This window comes from Acanthochromis polyacanthus, chromosome 8, assembly GCF_021347895.1.
Source record: "Acanthochromis polyacanthus isolate Apoly-LR-REF ecotype Palm Island chromosome 8, KAUST_Apoly_ChrSc, whole genome shotgun sequence".
NCBI lineage: Eukaryota > Metazoa > Chordata > Actinopteri > Pomacentridae > Acanthochromis > Acanthochromis polyacanthus.
The window spans coordinates 41,014,801-41,032,335 of NC_067120.1; the positions used below are offsets into that span (position 1 = coordinate 41,014,801).

General features: G+C 41.5%; 1 protein-coding gene across 27 annotated transcripts in view; it reads right to left on the bottom strand.

The window, feature by feature from the left end:
* The window catches only part of LOC110964819 (NACHT, LRR and PYD domains-containing protein 12-like), a 36,507-nt gene that overhangs the window by 10,390 nt on the left and 8,582 nt on the right, over window positions 1–17,535 (bottom strand). For 4 of the 27 annotated variants that reach the window (XM_051952441.1, XM_051952442.1, XM_051952440.1 and 1 more), the window contains 11 exons: window positions 16,170–16,343; window positions 15,103–15,279; window positions 13,442–13,615; window positions 12,641–12,814; window positions 11,857–12,030; window positions 8,945–9,118; window positions 8,168–8,341; window positions 6,509–6,682; window positions 4,852–4,892; window positions 3,018–3,097; window positions 309–364 (listed from right to left, as the gene is read on the bottom strand). In XM_051952441.1, coding sequence (XP_051808401.1) covers window positions 309–364; window positions 3,018–3,097; window positions 4,852–4,892; window positions 6,509–6,682; window positions 8,168–8,341; window positions 8,945–9,118; window positions 11,857–12,030; window positions 12,641–12,814; window positions 13,442–13,615; window positions 15,103–15,279; window positions 16,170–16,343 — 1,572 coding nt within the window. The remainder of the gene's footprint in view (window positions 1–308; window positions 365–3,017; window positions 3,098–4,851; window positions 4,893–6,508; window positions 6,683–8,167; window positions 8,342–8,944; window positions 9,119–11,856; window positions 12,031–12,640; window positions 12,815–13,441; window positions 13,616–15,102; window positions 15,280–16,169; window positions 16,344–17,535) is intronic. The other 23 variants (XM_051952450.1, XM_051952445.1, XM_051952443.1 and 20 more) reach the window with 23 other exon arrangements.

Genomic DNA, 17,535 nt, shown 5'->3' on the forward strand with positions numbered 1-17,535 from the left:
TTAGCTGGGGGTTCCTGAGTTTCCCCACACCCACTTGGTGCCTCTCAACCTGGGCAACTCCAGAAAAGAAGAGAGTCCAATCCCTCTCCAGGATTTTGGTTCCAGAACCCTTGCTGTGCGTGGAGGTGAGCCCAACTATATCAAGTTCATACCGCTCTACCTCCTGCACCAGTTCAGGTTCCTTCACCAGTGAGGTAACGTTCCACATCTTACTGAGGAACCAGTAATGTGGTTAAAAGAAAACTTTGCTAAGAGTGACAGACTGAAAGCAGCTCAAACAGTATAAAGTATTTCAATATGTTTATTACCTGTATGAGATTTGTTCAGACTCTGTTTGCATTTCAGGTGTGAAGACTGATGGAATCTGGAATTCAGAAACAAACATGAGGTGTTTTATGACAAATAACCAAGGTGTGTAAAGCCAACACATATTCTGTCTGTCCACACTTTACTGAGGTGATGAATTTAATATACAGTATATGACTACAAGAAAAAGACGTGAAACAATGTTCAAACATTTTGCAGTTTAAATGTAAGTTTAAAGAAAAAATATTGAACATTTATGCAAAGGAGCAATAACAATGATGTGATTGATCTGTAGATTGATTGTGGCCATCTGATGTTTGTCTTTTTGTTTTTCTGTTTGAGTTTGGAAAAAAGACTGGGGTAGGAGTTAAAAAGACTTATTCTTCATCCTACTCCTGTTCTTGTACATGGGATGTGTGTATTCTGTGCTTTATAAATTGTATCCATTCGTTGATTTTTCATGCATTACCATGGAAAAGAATAAATAAATGACTAAAAAAAAAGAAATGAAATGACTTGCAATAATGTCTTTCATTATTATTCTATTTTTTCTATTAAATAAATTGGTAAATATGTCTCATACGTTATTAATTATCACCATGAAGACAGCATGGAAACAAGCTGTGACTTTGAACATACAATACCAATATACAGACCCCTAAACACACCAGATCTGGTCGTCCTACAAATAACACTCATTAACCATTTTGGAATTTTGAAAAATCAAAAACCTTGTTCTGCCATACACACATCAGCTATCAATTCAACAGACCTCAACACTGATCTTGTTTGAAAATTCTTTTTTTTCCTTTTTCAAGTGCCGGTAATTAAAGATTTAGCCTCTGATGGAGCCAGGAGGTCAATCATTTGGAACTCCTGGAATTCATTTTATGTGTTTCTTAACCAAATTTCATGGCTGTGGGGATTATATTGCTGTATAAAGAGGGTCCTTGACTTACGCTGGAGTTCCGTTCTTATGGATCAACGGAAGTCAGTTTTCACCATAAGTTAGAACTCCAACGTGCATCAAAATATCCATCAGTTCTTCATAAAGTCATGAAAACCAATGACTTTTATGCATGTATGAGTCCTTCTACAAGACTGATTTTGTTGTTGATGTTGAGGTTTCAGTAGCCTGTGTTAAGGTTCAATAAACCAGCAGAGAACCAGATAAAGTCTCACTCATTCATCACAGAGGGTCACTACAGCATGTTGACCTGTTTTAACAACTTGACTGATGTTCGTTGGTGTTTCTGTTCCCAGCGTTTTATTCTGTCTAATTTCAGTTCCATGGAGGCGGCTGTCCTTGGCTTTGAAGCATCAGAAGAGTCTGAAAATCCAAGGTGGAGTACAACCGGTGAATGTAAAGTCATCTTACAGCGCCACATGACGACGTATTCATCCGCTCCACTCGTCAGTTAGTTCCATGTAACCAGTTCTGATGTAACGATAAAACGCTGCAGGTCGAGGACGTTATAAACTGAGGACCCCCTGTATACTGACTCTTTAAAATGAATTCACAGGGAAACATTAATTTTTTGGGGGGTAAAAATAGAAAAAAGTCCAGGTTTGAAAATATGCAAAATTCTAAAAATTCTCAAAAAAATATTTTTGTTCAGTTTTCCGTTCCAAATAGTAAATACATAAACACTAAAACCCCTAAAATCTGAGACAGCAGAGCAACATCACCTCTGAAATGACACGAAGTGAACCATCAAGATACAACAGATATTTCCATAGAAGTTTCCATAGAAATTTACAGTTTTGGTGCAGAAAATCAAGACATGATAAAAGAAGCTTTGAAAAAAATTAATTGATTTTTGCCACAATCTGGGAAACAACATCTTGTACAGCTTCTCATTGACTCTGGTCATTCAGATGTTCTTTGACAGATTATTTCCACAAACTGACAGAGCCTCCTGTGTGACTTATCATGCAGCTGCTTCTTAGACTGAGCTGAGCAGCACAAACTCAGTGAACTGTATAGTTTGGGAACAAAACAGAAGCACTGATCTGTACTATCAGCTTTTCTGAAGCAAACAGAAATGGTTAAGAAAGAAAAACTAATCAGATCAATGGAGAAGAGAACTTAAGACTTTCTCTCCTGTATTATTTATCCCACCCATCAACAGTTTTTGTTCTAACTGTTCCCTGCTGTGGAGAAAACTCTGTCTGATGTTGTTGAGGAGGCCTGAACACAACTTCATCATTTACTTAGCAGACCTACAGACAGCTGTCTGACAGACCTAAACTCTTTAGACTCCACTGTAGTGAAAGGGTTCTAAGTCTTCCACCATAAATTTCTCATCAGAACAACAATGCAGTGTCATTCCTCCTCACCTAATCCCGGTAGCTTCATCATTATTAGGGTACGGTTGGGGTCTACATTAGCATGAAGTAACGTTGGACAATACATGCCACAAAGACCAATAACTGCATCATTTGTCAAGGAGCCTAACGGTACTGAATTACTGACCCAATCCCATAGCGGTACCAATTAATATCAGAACTCAGAACCAGTCCGTAATGGACACACATTGGTGGACAGAGACCATCAATGTGTTTCTGTAATCTGGAAGCTCTCAAACTGGAAATGGCTGATCAGACCAGAGCCACTGCTACACGACTATCTGAGCTGTTTTCTGTTACCTGCTGTACGCTGAGCCCTGAAAACTGTCTGAAATATCAGTGTATAGTCATTTTTCTCTCACCTTCATCAGCTCTGGGTCGTCCTCAGAAAGGTCCGGCTCTGTGTCGGCTGTGTTTGGCTCCAGTTTAACGTCAGAGACACCTGATGGAAGAACACCAACAGCATCAGAAACCTGACTGGACACATGGAATTATCTGCTGAGGAGTTGTCTTAAACCATCATATTTACTGGTTGTGCATCAGGACGCATTAGGTTCAAAGGTAAACAGTGTGGTTGCAGGTCTCCCTCTGTTATTTCAGACCAAACTCTGTCCTTAGTGAAGCCACACAGTGTGTCTGTAGGCCTGCTACCTGATTGGATAGGTAGGGGTCTGTGGTAAGTTTGTGTCTGGGGTCCATGCTCATGATAATCCATGCTTCAGGTCTGTTCTTTTCCCATCATCCTCCACCTGTCCACCAGATGACCTCACACCCTCCCACCTGACCCCCACATCCATCCACTCTTCTTCACGTTCCCATTACATCTTCAGCTGCCGACACAATGAGCCGCTAATGATCTCATCAGAGCTACAGATGTTCATGCTCTTATTCCAGTCACTTATAGTTGGAAACAAAAGTTTTCAGACACTTGGAAAAACCTGTCAGTCTTCAGTTTCCAATTATTCCTATATTTTTTTTATGATGAATCATTGAATCATATGAATCTTTGTTACAAAAAACAACATATTTTTTGGTTCATTCATAGATTTATGAAAGTTTTTCTTCAAATATGACTAAATCTGCTGAATGAAAGATACACATACCGCATACTGAATTATCAGTGCTGAAGTAGAAAATTGTGTTAATCAAATTTTCATGCTAATTTCTCTGGAGTGACTACAGCTGATGTCCTCTGAGCAAATTTAAATATGGATAGGGAACATTAGATGCAGCCACAAACATCATAATGGTAGAGTCTGCTCTGTTCACGACTGAAAAAGTAAATCATTGATGTGAACAAGTCAGAAATTCACTTGGAGCCATTATGAAGCAGCTTCAGATCCAGAATCATCTGTTTGTCAGGATAAAGTTCATGGTCCAGTTGTGTTACTGCCACCATCAGGAAGAAAACACAAACTACCACCTGCTGCTGAGAGACCATTGGTCAGGATGGTCAAGAGTCAACCAAGAACCATCAGAAAGCAGGTCTGAATGGATGAGAAGCTGCTGGAACACAGCTGTCAGTGTCCACAGGGTTCTAGAGGATCCATGAAGAAGGAAGTTCTTCCTCTAGAAGCAGAACCTTAAAGCTCCACTCATCACATGGACAAAGAAAAGGTTCTGGAGGAAAGTTCTGAGGTCAGATGGAACAAAAACTGAAGGTGAGGCCTTTAACCCCAACAACACCAAACCTACCATCAACAATGGAGGTGGCAGTATCATGCTCTGTGGAACTGGAGCTTTCCACAAAGTAAATGGAATAATGAAGAAGGAGGATCACCTCCACGTTCTTCAGGAAAACCTAAAACCATCAGCAGAAGGTTGATCTTGGACACAGTTGGATGTTTCAACCAGACAATGAGTCCAAACACACATCAGACGTGGTAAAGAATTGGTTCCATCAGGCTGTTGTGATCATATTTGTATGAACTTTCCTTATCTTTGAACAGTAAAACTTCTAATAATCTCTTGCTGAAGTTGTTCAGTGTCATGTTAAATGATGTCTTGGTGTGAGCCTCTGCATCATTTATTAATTAATCAGGAATAATTCAATCCCCTTCAGAAAGTCCTTTAAGATGTTAAAACTTTTTCAGCACGTGCAGATTCCCCAGAAACAGTGTATCATTTATTGTATAAGTATTATTGTGATGAAATGAACACACGATCATTTAGTTTTATTGAGGACTTTGTACTCACAGGTTTTGTTTCTGGACGTTTTAAACACTCTGCCATTGATTCTGCAGCAAAAAGCACAAAAACAGGAAAGGAAAGTGAGAAATAGTCTGACTTTGCTTGAGTTATTGAACCGAACAGTGATGATGACCTAACCTTGCCAGCAAGTTGATTTCTCGCGATATTTGTGAGTTCACAAATCTCTCAAGAAACCATCTTGCTCCGCTCCCGCATTCACTGTTCATACAGAACCAAGTTGGTTCGGGCCAATCACGCAGCAGTATTCGTGTGTGGGGCGGGATATCCGGGTGTGAAGACGACACCAAGCGCCAGTAGATCAAAACAAACACGGCAACGGAGGACAACGATCGTGTAGATGCTGCTATTAAGTCAGTTTTAGCTGAATCTCCTATCGCTTCTTTGAAGGAAGAACAATGAGAGGCGCTTTGTGCATTTCTGGATGGTAAAGATGTTTGTGCTTTTTTACCTACGGGTTTTGGTAAGAGTTTAATCTACCAATTGGCTCCGCTCGTTGTGAAGATCCCGCGATTGGCTAAAAACAAACCTGTCAGAGGCGGGACATACTGTTGCATTGTCCAATCCGTGCCTCTTTCCTCCGAACGGATTTACATGGAGCGGTCCCAGATTGATATTGTGGCGTACTATCAAGTACTACACAATTATTAATCTGCCTATTGCCAGGTTAATGATGACCGACAGATAGATAGATAGACAGACGGACGGACGGAGGGACGGACAGAGGGATGGATAGATGGAGAGATGGATAGATGATAGGAATCTTTGCATGATATTTTCACTGAAGTCAGTCACTTCAGATATGATGTTTGTAAATACAGAAATTGAAAACATAGAATGTGTTTTCCTGGAGGTCGTCTATAATCATTCCTAAACTTTGTGCAAAAAATAAACTCCTTACTTGTGGAACATCCACTTATTGACAGAAGCTACAATTTTACAATTTTTCACGTCAGTCAGGAAGAGAGGGACTGAATCAGAGAAGGAGAACGTTCTACTTTCACAGCCACAATGACTACAGCAGAATCTGCCCTGCTGGCCGGAGGAGCATCAGTTCAGCCCAGTTATCATCAAGAACTCACATAAATGCCTCCACAGAACATTTCATTGGAACACTCTCAGGAAATGGTTCTCTGTGCATCTGGAGCTCTGCCATGTCTGTGCTGGTGTGGTGCTCCGTCTATCTGCTGCAGCTCATCTGCTCACCTCACACTCATCCAGCAGGGCAGATTCAGCAGTGGATCTACTCACAGCACTTCCCTACACTCATTTCACCAACAGGCTCCAGTCTGTCAGCCTCCACCAGCCTTATGCTACCAATAACCCACCTAGCTCCATCACCTGTGCCGTTTTAAGCCATCCTACGTCATCCACTAACGAACCGTCTGGATACACTCATCACTTCTACCCCATGTCCTGTCCTCTCTCACCACAATCTGACCCTCTCCAGCCAACCTTTGTCCTCTTTGAAATCTCTTCCAAGCAACCTTCCTGAACCTGCTGAACATCGATGAACTTTGACAAAAATGGTTAAAAAGATGCACCAACACACTTCATCTGAATGGAGGTGAGACTTTAACCATCAGTTTTATTACTTGCAGCTGAAATTAGGCTCATGTAGAAGAATTTAAACATGATGTCTGACCTCAGAGTCTTCAGGCTGCAATCTGGACTCTTCAGAAAACCACTCAGATGTTTCACTCCTGAATCCTTCAGGTTGTTCCTGCTCAGGTCCAGATGTTCCAGATGTGAGGGGTTGGACTTCAGAGCTGAGACCAGAGAATCACAGCTGATCTCTGTCAAACCGCAGCGCTCCAATCTGAATAAAGAATAACAGATGTGAGTTGAGGAGACAAAGTTCCTGCTTGAAATCATTCAGAGTTTCATCATGAGTTCAGAGCTGAAGAAGCTTCAGAAGGTCAAAGTTTAGAAAATGGAAACTCCAACAGCTGAAGCCAACAGGATGCAGCTTCAAACAGTCCAACAGAAGCAGTGAAGAAGAGCTCTGATTAATATTAATGACAACATGCTGCTGCTTCAATAAAGACGGAGTGACTTCAGCTCTGAAACTCTGCAGCTCCACCAGTGGCTCCATCCACACAAACTCATGCTGAGCAACAAACACAAGGAAAAACACTCGCACATTTATTTCACTTTCTGCTCACAGTCACACAAACACACAAGAAGGAAACGTGGACAAAATGAGGCTCCAGACTCTAAAAGATCTTCATGTTCTGGAACCATGGAGACCTTTCAATCAGGACTCTACATTCACATCATTTCATTCTTCATCCATCTGTCATTGATGGTGGAAAGTGTTCATCACAGTTTTCAGAGGACCAGGTGACGTCTTCAAACTCTTTTCTCAAACACAAACATCTTCACTTTCTAATGACTCCAACCAGAGAAAAGAAGAAAATCAGCAGAAACTCCAGCAGAAAATCTTTCCGTTGCTCCTGATAAATGACTTCAACTCTTCATCAACTCTCACAACTTCTGCTGCTGGATTTTCTGCTCATTCAACAACTGATGGATCAGCTTCACCTTTCATCAGCAGATAAATCAAACGGCTGCATCTTGGATTTCAACATTTCACTTTCTGAACATCACATGGCTTCATCCAAGTGTTGAACCAGCAGATGATGAATATTAGTTTCTGTCTCTCAGGATGAAAAACTGCTTCAATTACAGCTCAAACTATCAGTCCACTATTTGATGAGTCCATGGACAAAACATCAGAAACATTTCCATCATGGTTGGAGTCATTGATCCAGTAAAACACCAAACTGGTTCCAGTCTGTCCACTGTCAACACTTTCTGCTTTCTGTCACATTAAACTGAATATTTGTGCTTTTGGACTGTTGCTGGAACAAAACCAGACATTTGAAGACGTCACCTTCAACTCTGACAAAGTGGATCAACAGTTTTCACTCTTTTTACCTTTTAGACTTTATTTAATCACTGACAGGAAAATAAAGCAGAAAATAATCCTGAGTTGCTGCCTGGTTTCAGTCTGAAGTGTAGAAAAACATGAGGTCAGATCTGAGCTGAAGATCACGTGTGTCAGAGTTTCACAGTCAATTATTCACTGGAGGATTTTTCTGCTTTTATTCAGCTTTGAAATGTGCAGCTCAACATTTCTCTGCCACAGTCAAAGGACTACAGCAGAGAAGAAGAAAACAGACGTTCCCATGAAGATCCTCAGTGTGGATCAGTAGAACATCAGCCTGATGGCTGCAGTTTAGAGTCACCACAACTTTCCATCACATTCATCTCAGAGCACAAAGAAAACATGATGTCTGACCTCAGAGTCTTCAGGATGCAGTCTGGACTCTCCACAAAACCACTCAGATGTTTCACTCCTGAATCCTTCAGCTTGTTCCTGCTCAGGTCCAGATGTTCCAGATGTGAGGGGTTGGACTTCAGAGCTGAGACCAGAGAATCACAGCTGATCTCTGACAAACTGCAGTCCACCAATCTGAATAAAGAATCAAAGATGTGTATAAAATCATTGATGATCATCAGATGTGTTCAGGTTCTGAATGTGCAGATCAACATTACTTTGTCCTCATCAATCAGCTTTTCTCTAAAAGCAGCACAGTGACTTTGTCCTTCTCTTATTGTGGATCATCATCATGTCAGCCTTCTACACACATCATCCACATGTCAGCACAACATTCATCCACCTATTCATGTCCACACATCAGTAACATGCTGCATCATCAACAGGATCAGTCAAATAAAACTCAACACAAACCAAAGAAATATTTAGACTTCACTCACTAAACTTTGTCTCTTCAAACTGATCTGAGTTCAGAGGATCTTCTGGATCCAGATGTGACTCTTCAGCTCAAATTACAAACATTCATTTACTTTAACAACTAACACTCAACATTTCAGAAGCTTTCTGCTACAAACACTCCACTTTTGTCACAACAAACTGAATTTAGGGGAAAAAAAACAGAAAATGTGAACCAGAGCAGATTTACAGCTTCATGGATGGAAGTTCTGTTGAACAGAAATGAGCTTCAGTTGTCATTAAACACATCAGATCTACAACAGTAACAGACAGTGAACTGACCTCAGAGTCTTCAGGATGCAGTCCGGACTCTCCACAAAACCACTCAGATGTTTCACTCCTGAATCCTGCAGGTTGTTCCTGCTCAGGTCCAGATGTTCCAGATGTGAGGGGTTGGACTTCAGAGCTGAGCCCAGAGAATCACAGCTGATCTCTGACAACCTGCAGCCCCTCAATCTGAATAAAGAATAAAAGATGTGAGTTGAGGAGACAAAGTTCCTGCTTGAAATCATTCAGAGTTTCATCATGAGTTCAGAGCTGAAGAAGCTTCAGAAGGTCAAAGTTTAGAAAATGGAAACTCCAAGCAGCTGAAGCCAACAGGATGCAGCTTCAAACAGTCCAACAGAAGCAGTGAAGAAGAGCTCTCATTCATATTAATGACAACATGCTGCTGCTTCAATAAAGACGGAGTGACTTCAGCTCTGAAACTCTGCAGCTCCACCAGTGGCTCCATCCACACAAACTCATGCTGAGCAACAAACACAAGGAAAAACACTCACACATTTATTTCACTTTCTGCTCACAGTCACACAAACACACAAGAAGGAAACGTGGACAAAATGAGGCTCCAGACTCTAAAAGATCTTCATGTTCTGGAACCATGGAGACCTTTCAATCAGGACTCTACATTCACATCATTTCATTCTTCATCCATCTGTCATTGATGGTGGAAAGTGTCCATCACAGTTTTCAGAGGACCAGGTGACGTCTTCAAACTCTTTTCTCAAACACAAACATCTTCACTTTCTAATGACTCCAACCAGAGAAAAGAAGAAAATCAGCTGAAACTCCAGCAGAAAATCTTCCCGTTGCTCCTGATAAATGACTTCAACTCTTCATCAACTCTCACAACTTCTGCTGCTGGATTTTCTGCTCATTCAACAACTGATGGATCAGCTTCACCTTTCATCAGCAGGAAAATCAAACGGCTGCATCTTGGATTTCAACATTTCACTTTCTGAACATCACATGGCTTCATCCAAGTGTTGAACCAGCAGATGCTGAATATTAGTTTCTGTCTCTCAGGATGAAAAACTGCTTCAATTACAGCTCAAACTATCAGTCCACTATTTGATGAGTCCATGGACAAAACATCAGAAACATTTCCATCATGGTTGGAGTCATTGATCCAGTAAAACACCAAACTGGTTCCAGTCTGTCCACTGTCAACACTTTCTGCTTTCTGTCACATTAAACTGAATATTTGTGCTTTTGGACTGTTGCTGGAACAAAACCAGACATTTGAAGACGTCACCTTCAACTCTGACAAAGTGGATCAACAGTTTTCACTCTTTTTACCTTTTCGACTTTATGTTAAGATTCTGCCCCAGTTTCTGCCCTTTTGTCCTTTTTCCATTTTTCCTCCCTTGTTGTTTTGTTCCTCTGTCTCCCCCTGTCTGTCATCCTTTTCCTCCTCTCTCTCTCCTGGTCTCTCGCCCCCTGGCTCTGCCACCTGATTGCAGCATGAGCTTCAGCTGCCGTTAATCAGCCAACTCCACTCACCTGCTCCCCTCCTCTGATATTTAAGCTCTGCTCTTCCCCTCAGTCTGCTGGCTCATTGTGGACACATGCAGTTTCAGACTCTGCTTCCCCTTCTCTGGATTTATCTGTTTTTGGACTTCTTCGCTTCGCTTCCCTTGTGGATTTACTAGTGTTGGTGAAATCGAAGCTTCATGAAGCAATGAACCGCTTTGACACATCTGCTTCAGGAATGACACGTTGCTTCAAAGCATTTGACACAACCAGAAGAGTGACATCTGCTGGTCCTGTGTCAGAACTGCATCCAAGTGGAAACAAATGAAAAAGCCTCAGGACTGCTTGTCTCACACTGCTTTGTACTTGTAATAAATGTTTTAAAACGTTATATATGTATGTTTGTGTGCATATATGTGTAGTGTGTTTCTATGAATGAATGTGTGTTGTGTATGAGTGAATCTATGCGTATGTATCTGTGTGTTATTTAATGTATGAAATGCAACTAGATATATCTAAACCAAATTCTAACTAAATACTCTCCCTAACTTCTCTCAAAATGACAAATGGCAAATGCACTAGCGTGATCTCCTCCTCTCATAAACCCACAGTTTGAGGATTGAATCAGACCCCTTTGCCTTTTAAGACCTGGACAGATTGAAATGTCCAACCCCTTCAAAGTTCACGCAAAGCACCGCGACACGCGATGTGACGTAACGAGGCCTCGTTCTCGATAGTCACGTGATTGTGGGCGTGATGAAGCAGGGATCCAAACACCGTCTCAGAAAACTTTCGCTTCAAAAGCTCGGCACCGTGTCGAGCAAACTGGCTCGAGCGTAACATCACTAAGATTTACCCCCTTTTGAATTCAGTTGTTGGTATGGACTTCAGTTTGTTTTCAGTCTAGTTTCCCCTTGTTTGAGTATCTGTTTGTAGCCGTTTATCCCTGTTTAGTTTCTGTTTGCCACTTCAGTCTCGCTTTCAGTTTGTAGCTTTTTGATTAATAAACCTTTCATTTTTATCATTATAGCTGGCTGCCTGTCTGTTTGTGCCTGTGCTTGGGTTCTCCACCCCACATTTGTGACACTTTATTTAATCACTGACAGGAAAATAAAGCAGAAAATAATCCTGAGTTGCTGTCTGGTTTCAGTCTGAAGTGTAGAAAAACATGAGGTCAGATCTGAGCTGAAGATCACGTGTGTCAGAGTTTCACAGTCAATTATTCACTGGAGGATTTTTCTGCTTCTATTCAGCTTTGAAATGTGCAGCTCAACATTTCTCTGCCACAGTCAAAGGACTACAGCAGAGAAGAAGAAAACAGACGTTCCCATGAAGATCCTCAGTGTGGATCAGTAGAACATCAGCCTGATGGCTGCAGTTTAGAGTCACCACAACTTTACATCACATTCATCTCAGAACACAAAGAAAACATGATGTCTGACCTCAGAGTCTTCAGGATGCAGTCTGGACTCTCCACAAAACCACTCAGATGTTTCACTCCTGAATCCTTCAGGTCGTTCCTGCTCAGGTCCAGATGTTCCAGATGTGAGGGGTTGGACTTCAGAGCTGAGACCAGAGAATCACAGCTGATCTCTGACAACCTGCAGCTCTCCAATCTGAATAAAGAATCAAAGATGTGCATAAAATCATTGATGATCCATCAGATGTGTTCAGGTTCTGAATGTGCAGATCAACATTACTTTGTCCTCATCAATCAGCTTTTCTCTAAAAGCAGCACAGTGACTTTGTCCTTCTCTTATTGTGGATCATCATCATGTCAGCCTTCTACACACATCATCCACATGTCAGCACAACATTCATCCACCTATTCATGTCCACACATCAGTAACATGCTGCATCATCAACAGGATCAGTCAAATAAAACTCAACACAAACCAAAGAAATATTTAGACTTCAGTCACTAAACTTTGTCTCTTCAAACTGATCTGAGTTCAGAGGATCTTCTGGATCCAGATGTGACTCTTCAGCTCAAATTTCAAACATTCATTTACTTTAACAACTAACACTCAACATTTTAGACACTTTCTGCTACAAACACTCCACTTTTGTCACAACAAACTGAATTTAGGGGAAAAAAAACAGAAAATGTGAACCAGAGCAGATTTACAGCTTCATGGATGGAAGTTCTGTTGAACAGAAATGAGCTTCAGTTGTCAGTAAAAACACATCAGATCTACAGCAGTAACAGACAGTCAGTGAACTGACCTCAGAGTCTTCAGGATGCAGTCTGGACTCTCCACAAAACCACTCAGATGTTTCACTCCTGAATCCTTCAGGTCGTTGAAGCTCAGGTCCAGATGTTCCAGATGGGAGGGGTTGGACTTCAGAGCTGAGACCAGAGAATCACAGCTGATCTCTGACAAACTGCAGTCCACCAATCTGAATAAAGAATCAAAGATGTGAGTTGAAGAGACAAAGTTCCTGCTTCAAATCATTCAGAGTTTCATCATGAGTTCAGAGCTGAAGAAATCTGGATTTCTCTGCATCAAGTCAACCTTAAATCTCCTTCAAATCTTCTTTTCATACGTGCAGCTTCATCAATGAGATCTGTTCATTTATTCTACCAGAGGAGAAGCTGCTGGACCACAGAGGACAAATACATTTGCTTCCAGGACAGAAAGGTGAAAAGCATCTAAAGGTTGAGCAGCAGATAAAGCCACTGTCTTTACTTCAGTCATCTCACAGCTCCAAATGCTGGAAAGGATGAAGGAGAGAGTTTGTGCCACTGGTGAGCTTCCAGTTAAAGTGTTGCAGTGATGTGACACACAACAGGTGCTGACAGGTGAGGAGAGTTCTTCTACTCACTGACTTCTATCAGCTCAGCACAGAGAACTTTAAGGACACTTTAGCTTTGACTCTGGACTGAGTCTAGACTTTATGACTCCCTACTACATTTAAAAAGAAAAACTCTGTGGATGATTCACAGCAGTCATTAAAAGTGATGAGAAAAAAGAAACATTCAGCCAAAGATGAGAACTTTGAATCACTGAAAACATGATGTCTGACCTCAGAGTCTTCAGGATGCAGTCTGGACTCTCCAGAAAACCACTCAGATGTTTCACTCCTGAATCCTTCAGGTTGTTCCTGCTCAGGTCCAGATGTTCCAGATGTGAGGGGTTGGACTTCAGAGCTGAGACCAGAGAATCACAGCTGATCCCTGACAAACTGCAGCCCCTCAATCTGAATAAAGAATAAAAGATGTGAGTTGAGGAGACAAAGTTCCAGCTTGAAATCATTCAGAGTTTCATCATCAGTTCAGAGCTGAAGAAGCTTCAGAAGGTCAAAGTTTAGAAAATGGAAACTCCAAGCAGCTGAAGCCAACAGGATGCAGCTTCAAACAGTCCAACAGAAGCAGTGAAGAAGAGCTCTCATTAATATTAATGACAACATGCTGCTGCTTCAATAAAGACGGAGTGACTTCAGCTCTGAAACTCTGCAGCTCCACCAGTGGCTCCATCCACAAAAACTCATGCTGAGCAACAAACACAAGGAAAAAACACTCGCACATTTATTTCACTTTCTGCTCACAGTCACACAAACACACAAGAAGGAAACGTGGACAAAATGAGGCTCCAGACTCTAAAAGATCTTCATGTTCTGGAACCATGGAGACCTTTCAATCAGGACTCTACATTCACATCATTTCATTCTTCATCCATCTGTCATTGATGGTGGAAAGTGTTCATCACAGTTTTCAGAGGACCAGGTGACGTCTTCAAACTCTTTTCTCAAACACAAACATCTTCACTTTCTAATGACTCCAACCAGAGAAAAGAAGAAAATCAGCAGAAACTCCAGCAGAAAATCTTCCCGTTGCTCCTGATAAATGACTTCAACTCTTCATCAACTCTCACAACTTCTGCTGCTGGATTTTCTGCTCATTCAACAACTGATGGATCAGCTTCACCTTTCATCAGCAGATAAATCAAACGGCTGCATCTTGGATTTCAACATCTCACTTTCTGAACATCACATGGCTTCATCCAAGTGTTGAACCAGCAGATGATGAATATTAGTTTCTGTCTCTCAGGATGAAAAACTGCTTCAATTACAGCTCAGACAATCAGTCCACTATTTGATGAGTCCATGGACAAAACATCAGAAACATTTCCATCATGGTTGGAGTCACTGATCCAGTAAAACACCAAACTGGTTCCAGTCTGTCCACTGTCAACACTTTCTGCTTTCTGTCACATTAAACTCAATATTTGTGCTTTTGGACTGTTGCTGGAACAAAACCAGACATTTGAAGACGTCACCTTCAACTCTGACAAAGTGGATCAACAGTTTCCCTGTTTCTACCTTTTAGACTTTATTTACATCACTGACAGGAAAATAAAGCAGAAAATAATCCTGAGTTGCTGCCTGGTTTCAGTCTGAAGTGTAGAAAAACATGAGGTCAGATCTGAGCTGAAGATCACGTGTGTCAGAGTTTCACAGTCATTTATTCACTGGAGGATTTTTCTGCTTCTATTCAGCTTTGAAATGTGCAGCTCAACATTTCTCTGCCACAGTCAAAGGACTACAGCAGAGAAGAAGAAAACAGACATTCCCATGAAGATCCTCAGTGTGGATCAGTAGAACATCAGCCTGATGGCTGCAGTTCAGAGTCACCACAACTTCACATCACATTCATCTCAGAGCACAAAGAAAACATGAAGTCTGACCTCAGAGTCTTCAGGATGCAGTCTGGACTCTCCACAAAACCACTCAGATGTTTCACTCCTGAATCCTCCAGGGTCCAGTTGTAGCTCAGGTCCAGATTTTCCAGATGTGAGGGGTTGGACTTCAGAGCTGAGCCCAGAGAATCACAGCTGATCTCTGACAACCTGCAGTACTCCAATCTGAGTAAAGAATCAAAGATGTGTATAAAATCATTGATGATCCATCAGATGTGTTCAGGTTCTGAATGTGCAGATCAACATTACTTTGTCCTCATCAATCAGCTTTTCTCTAAAAGCAGCACAGTGACTTTGTCCTTCTCTTATTGTGGATCATCATCATGTCAGCCTTCTACACACATCATCCACATGTCAGCACAACATTCATCCACCTATTCATGTCCACACATCAGTAACATCTGCTGACCTCAGTCCACTCTCTCATCAAAGGATCAACATCAAATCTCTTCATTCTTTCATTTATTCCATCACTTTCTTCTTCTTCTTCTGTGGAAATCAGCTTGCTAGCTTTGTCTCCTTCACATCTTCCAGTGTGTCTTCAACAACAGTCACATGTCATCTGTACATTACAGAGGGATTCTGATTCCTGCTGTCCACACTGACTGTCCACTGCTCTCTTCCTAACACAACTCCACTGGAAGGAATCACTTCATCAGCTCAGCTCACACTAACATCAAGCTTCAGCTTCTGACTCACACTAATCAACTTCCACACTGTTGACAACTAAACTCCTCTTTGACTTCCTGAGGCTCCACTGCAGCTCAGCACAAACACTGTGGAAACACAAACATACTGACTGGATGTGTGGAAGTCACACTGCTGAAGCCTCACATCACTTTCACATCAGCTTTACATTCAGACACACAGCAGGACTGTGGATTCTGTCCTCCATCTGGAACTCTGCAGTCAGCTGATCAGGGCATTTATTCACACTTCAACAATCTCAAACATCTTCACACTGTTTTCAGGAAAATACTCTAAATTTAGCAACAAAAACTTCAAAAACAAGATTTAAACTGAATATACTGATAAACCATCAACAGTGAACTGACCTGAGAGTCTCCAGTTTACAGTTTGGACTCTGCAGTCCATCACAAAGATGCTTCACTTCAGAATCCTCCAGGTTGTTTCCACTCAGGTCCAGTTCTATCAGATGGGAGGGGTTGGACTTCAGAGCTGAGGCCACGACTTCACAGTGACTCTCTGAGAGTCCGCATTTAGAAAGTCTGTAATGAAACATAAATGATAAAACATGTTGTTATGAGAGAGGACACTTTATGTTTCCTTCATGCATTTGACAGCAGAACATCTGGACTGGTCCTGTCGGACATTTACTTCTTCACATCAGTGCTTCAGCTCATCTTCTCTGACTGTTTGACATCAAACTGAATTCTCATCAGCCTCTCTCACACCTGCACACTTTGAATCTTTCTTTGCTTTCATCTGCAGATGGAGGACAGAAGATGGACTTCCATTCAGGCTTCCATACTGTCCACAGTCTGTCAGTGGGATCTGATCCCACGTCTGACTCCACAAAGTTCTCAGGAGAACATCTGGATCAGGAGAACAGTTTCTGTCCTGTTTTTACTGGACTCAGGATATTGTGACTGAGTTGAGTTCAGTCAACAGTTCCAGTAGAAAGATGATGATGTCTCTGCTGTGGACCTGCTGCTGTCAGCTTCACCTCCATCACTCAACATTTACAGTCTGCTGTCAAACGCTACACAAACCAAACTGATCACACCTGAACACCATGAATATGAACATCAGGAAATATTCTCCTGTGATGACAGACCACTGAGTCAACTTTAGTCCTCAACGTTCTTTAGAGAGATTCTGAAAAACTTGTTGAGCACAAACACAAAGAACAAAGCAGTAAAGTTGAATTATTTCCACCATAATGTCTCACAAACATGTTATCAGGGTTTGTAGTGTTAAACACACAACTCTGAGCTTTGTGTCCATCACATCTCTGGAAACAGTCTGACTTCTAGCATTCTGCTCTGAAATATTCACACCTCTGAGCATTTCCTGATTCCACTCTTCTCTGCAGCAACAACACACAAAACACCAGAGTTTCTCTGTGAGGAACTGAACATCAGGAAAGATGTCACATCTGGACTCTGGAACCACTTCCTTCTTTAGAACCAACAGCTGAGTTCAGATCAATAAAATGCTCCATGACTCAGTCCAACACACTTTGCAGCGTCAGTCTTTGTCTGATCAGTAGTTTATGGAGCCTCATGTCCAAGTTAACAAGCTTTAGATACAAACTGTTGGACAAGAGACTCAATCATTGCACTGATCTCAGGATTATTCTCTACCTGAGAAACCAAATCACTGTTACAGCATCAATATCATCTCATCACTGTCACAGAAAGTTATGTTGGAATCTGTTCAATATTTAATCAATCCAGA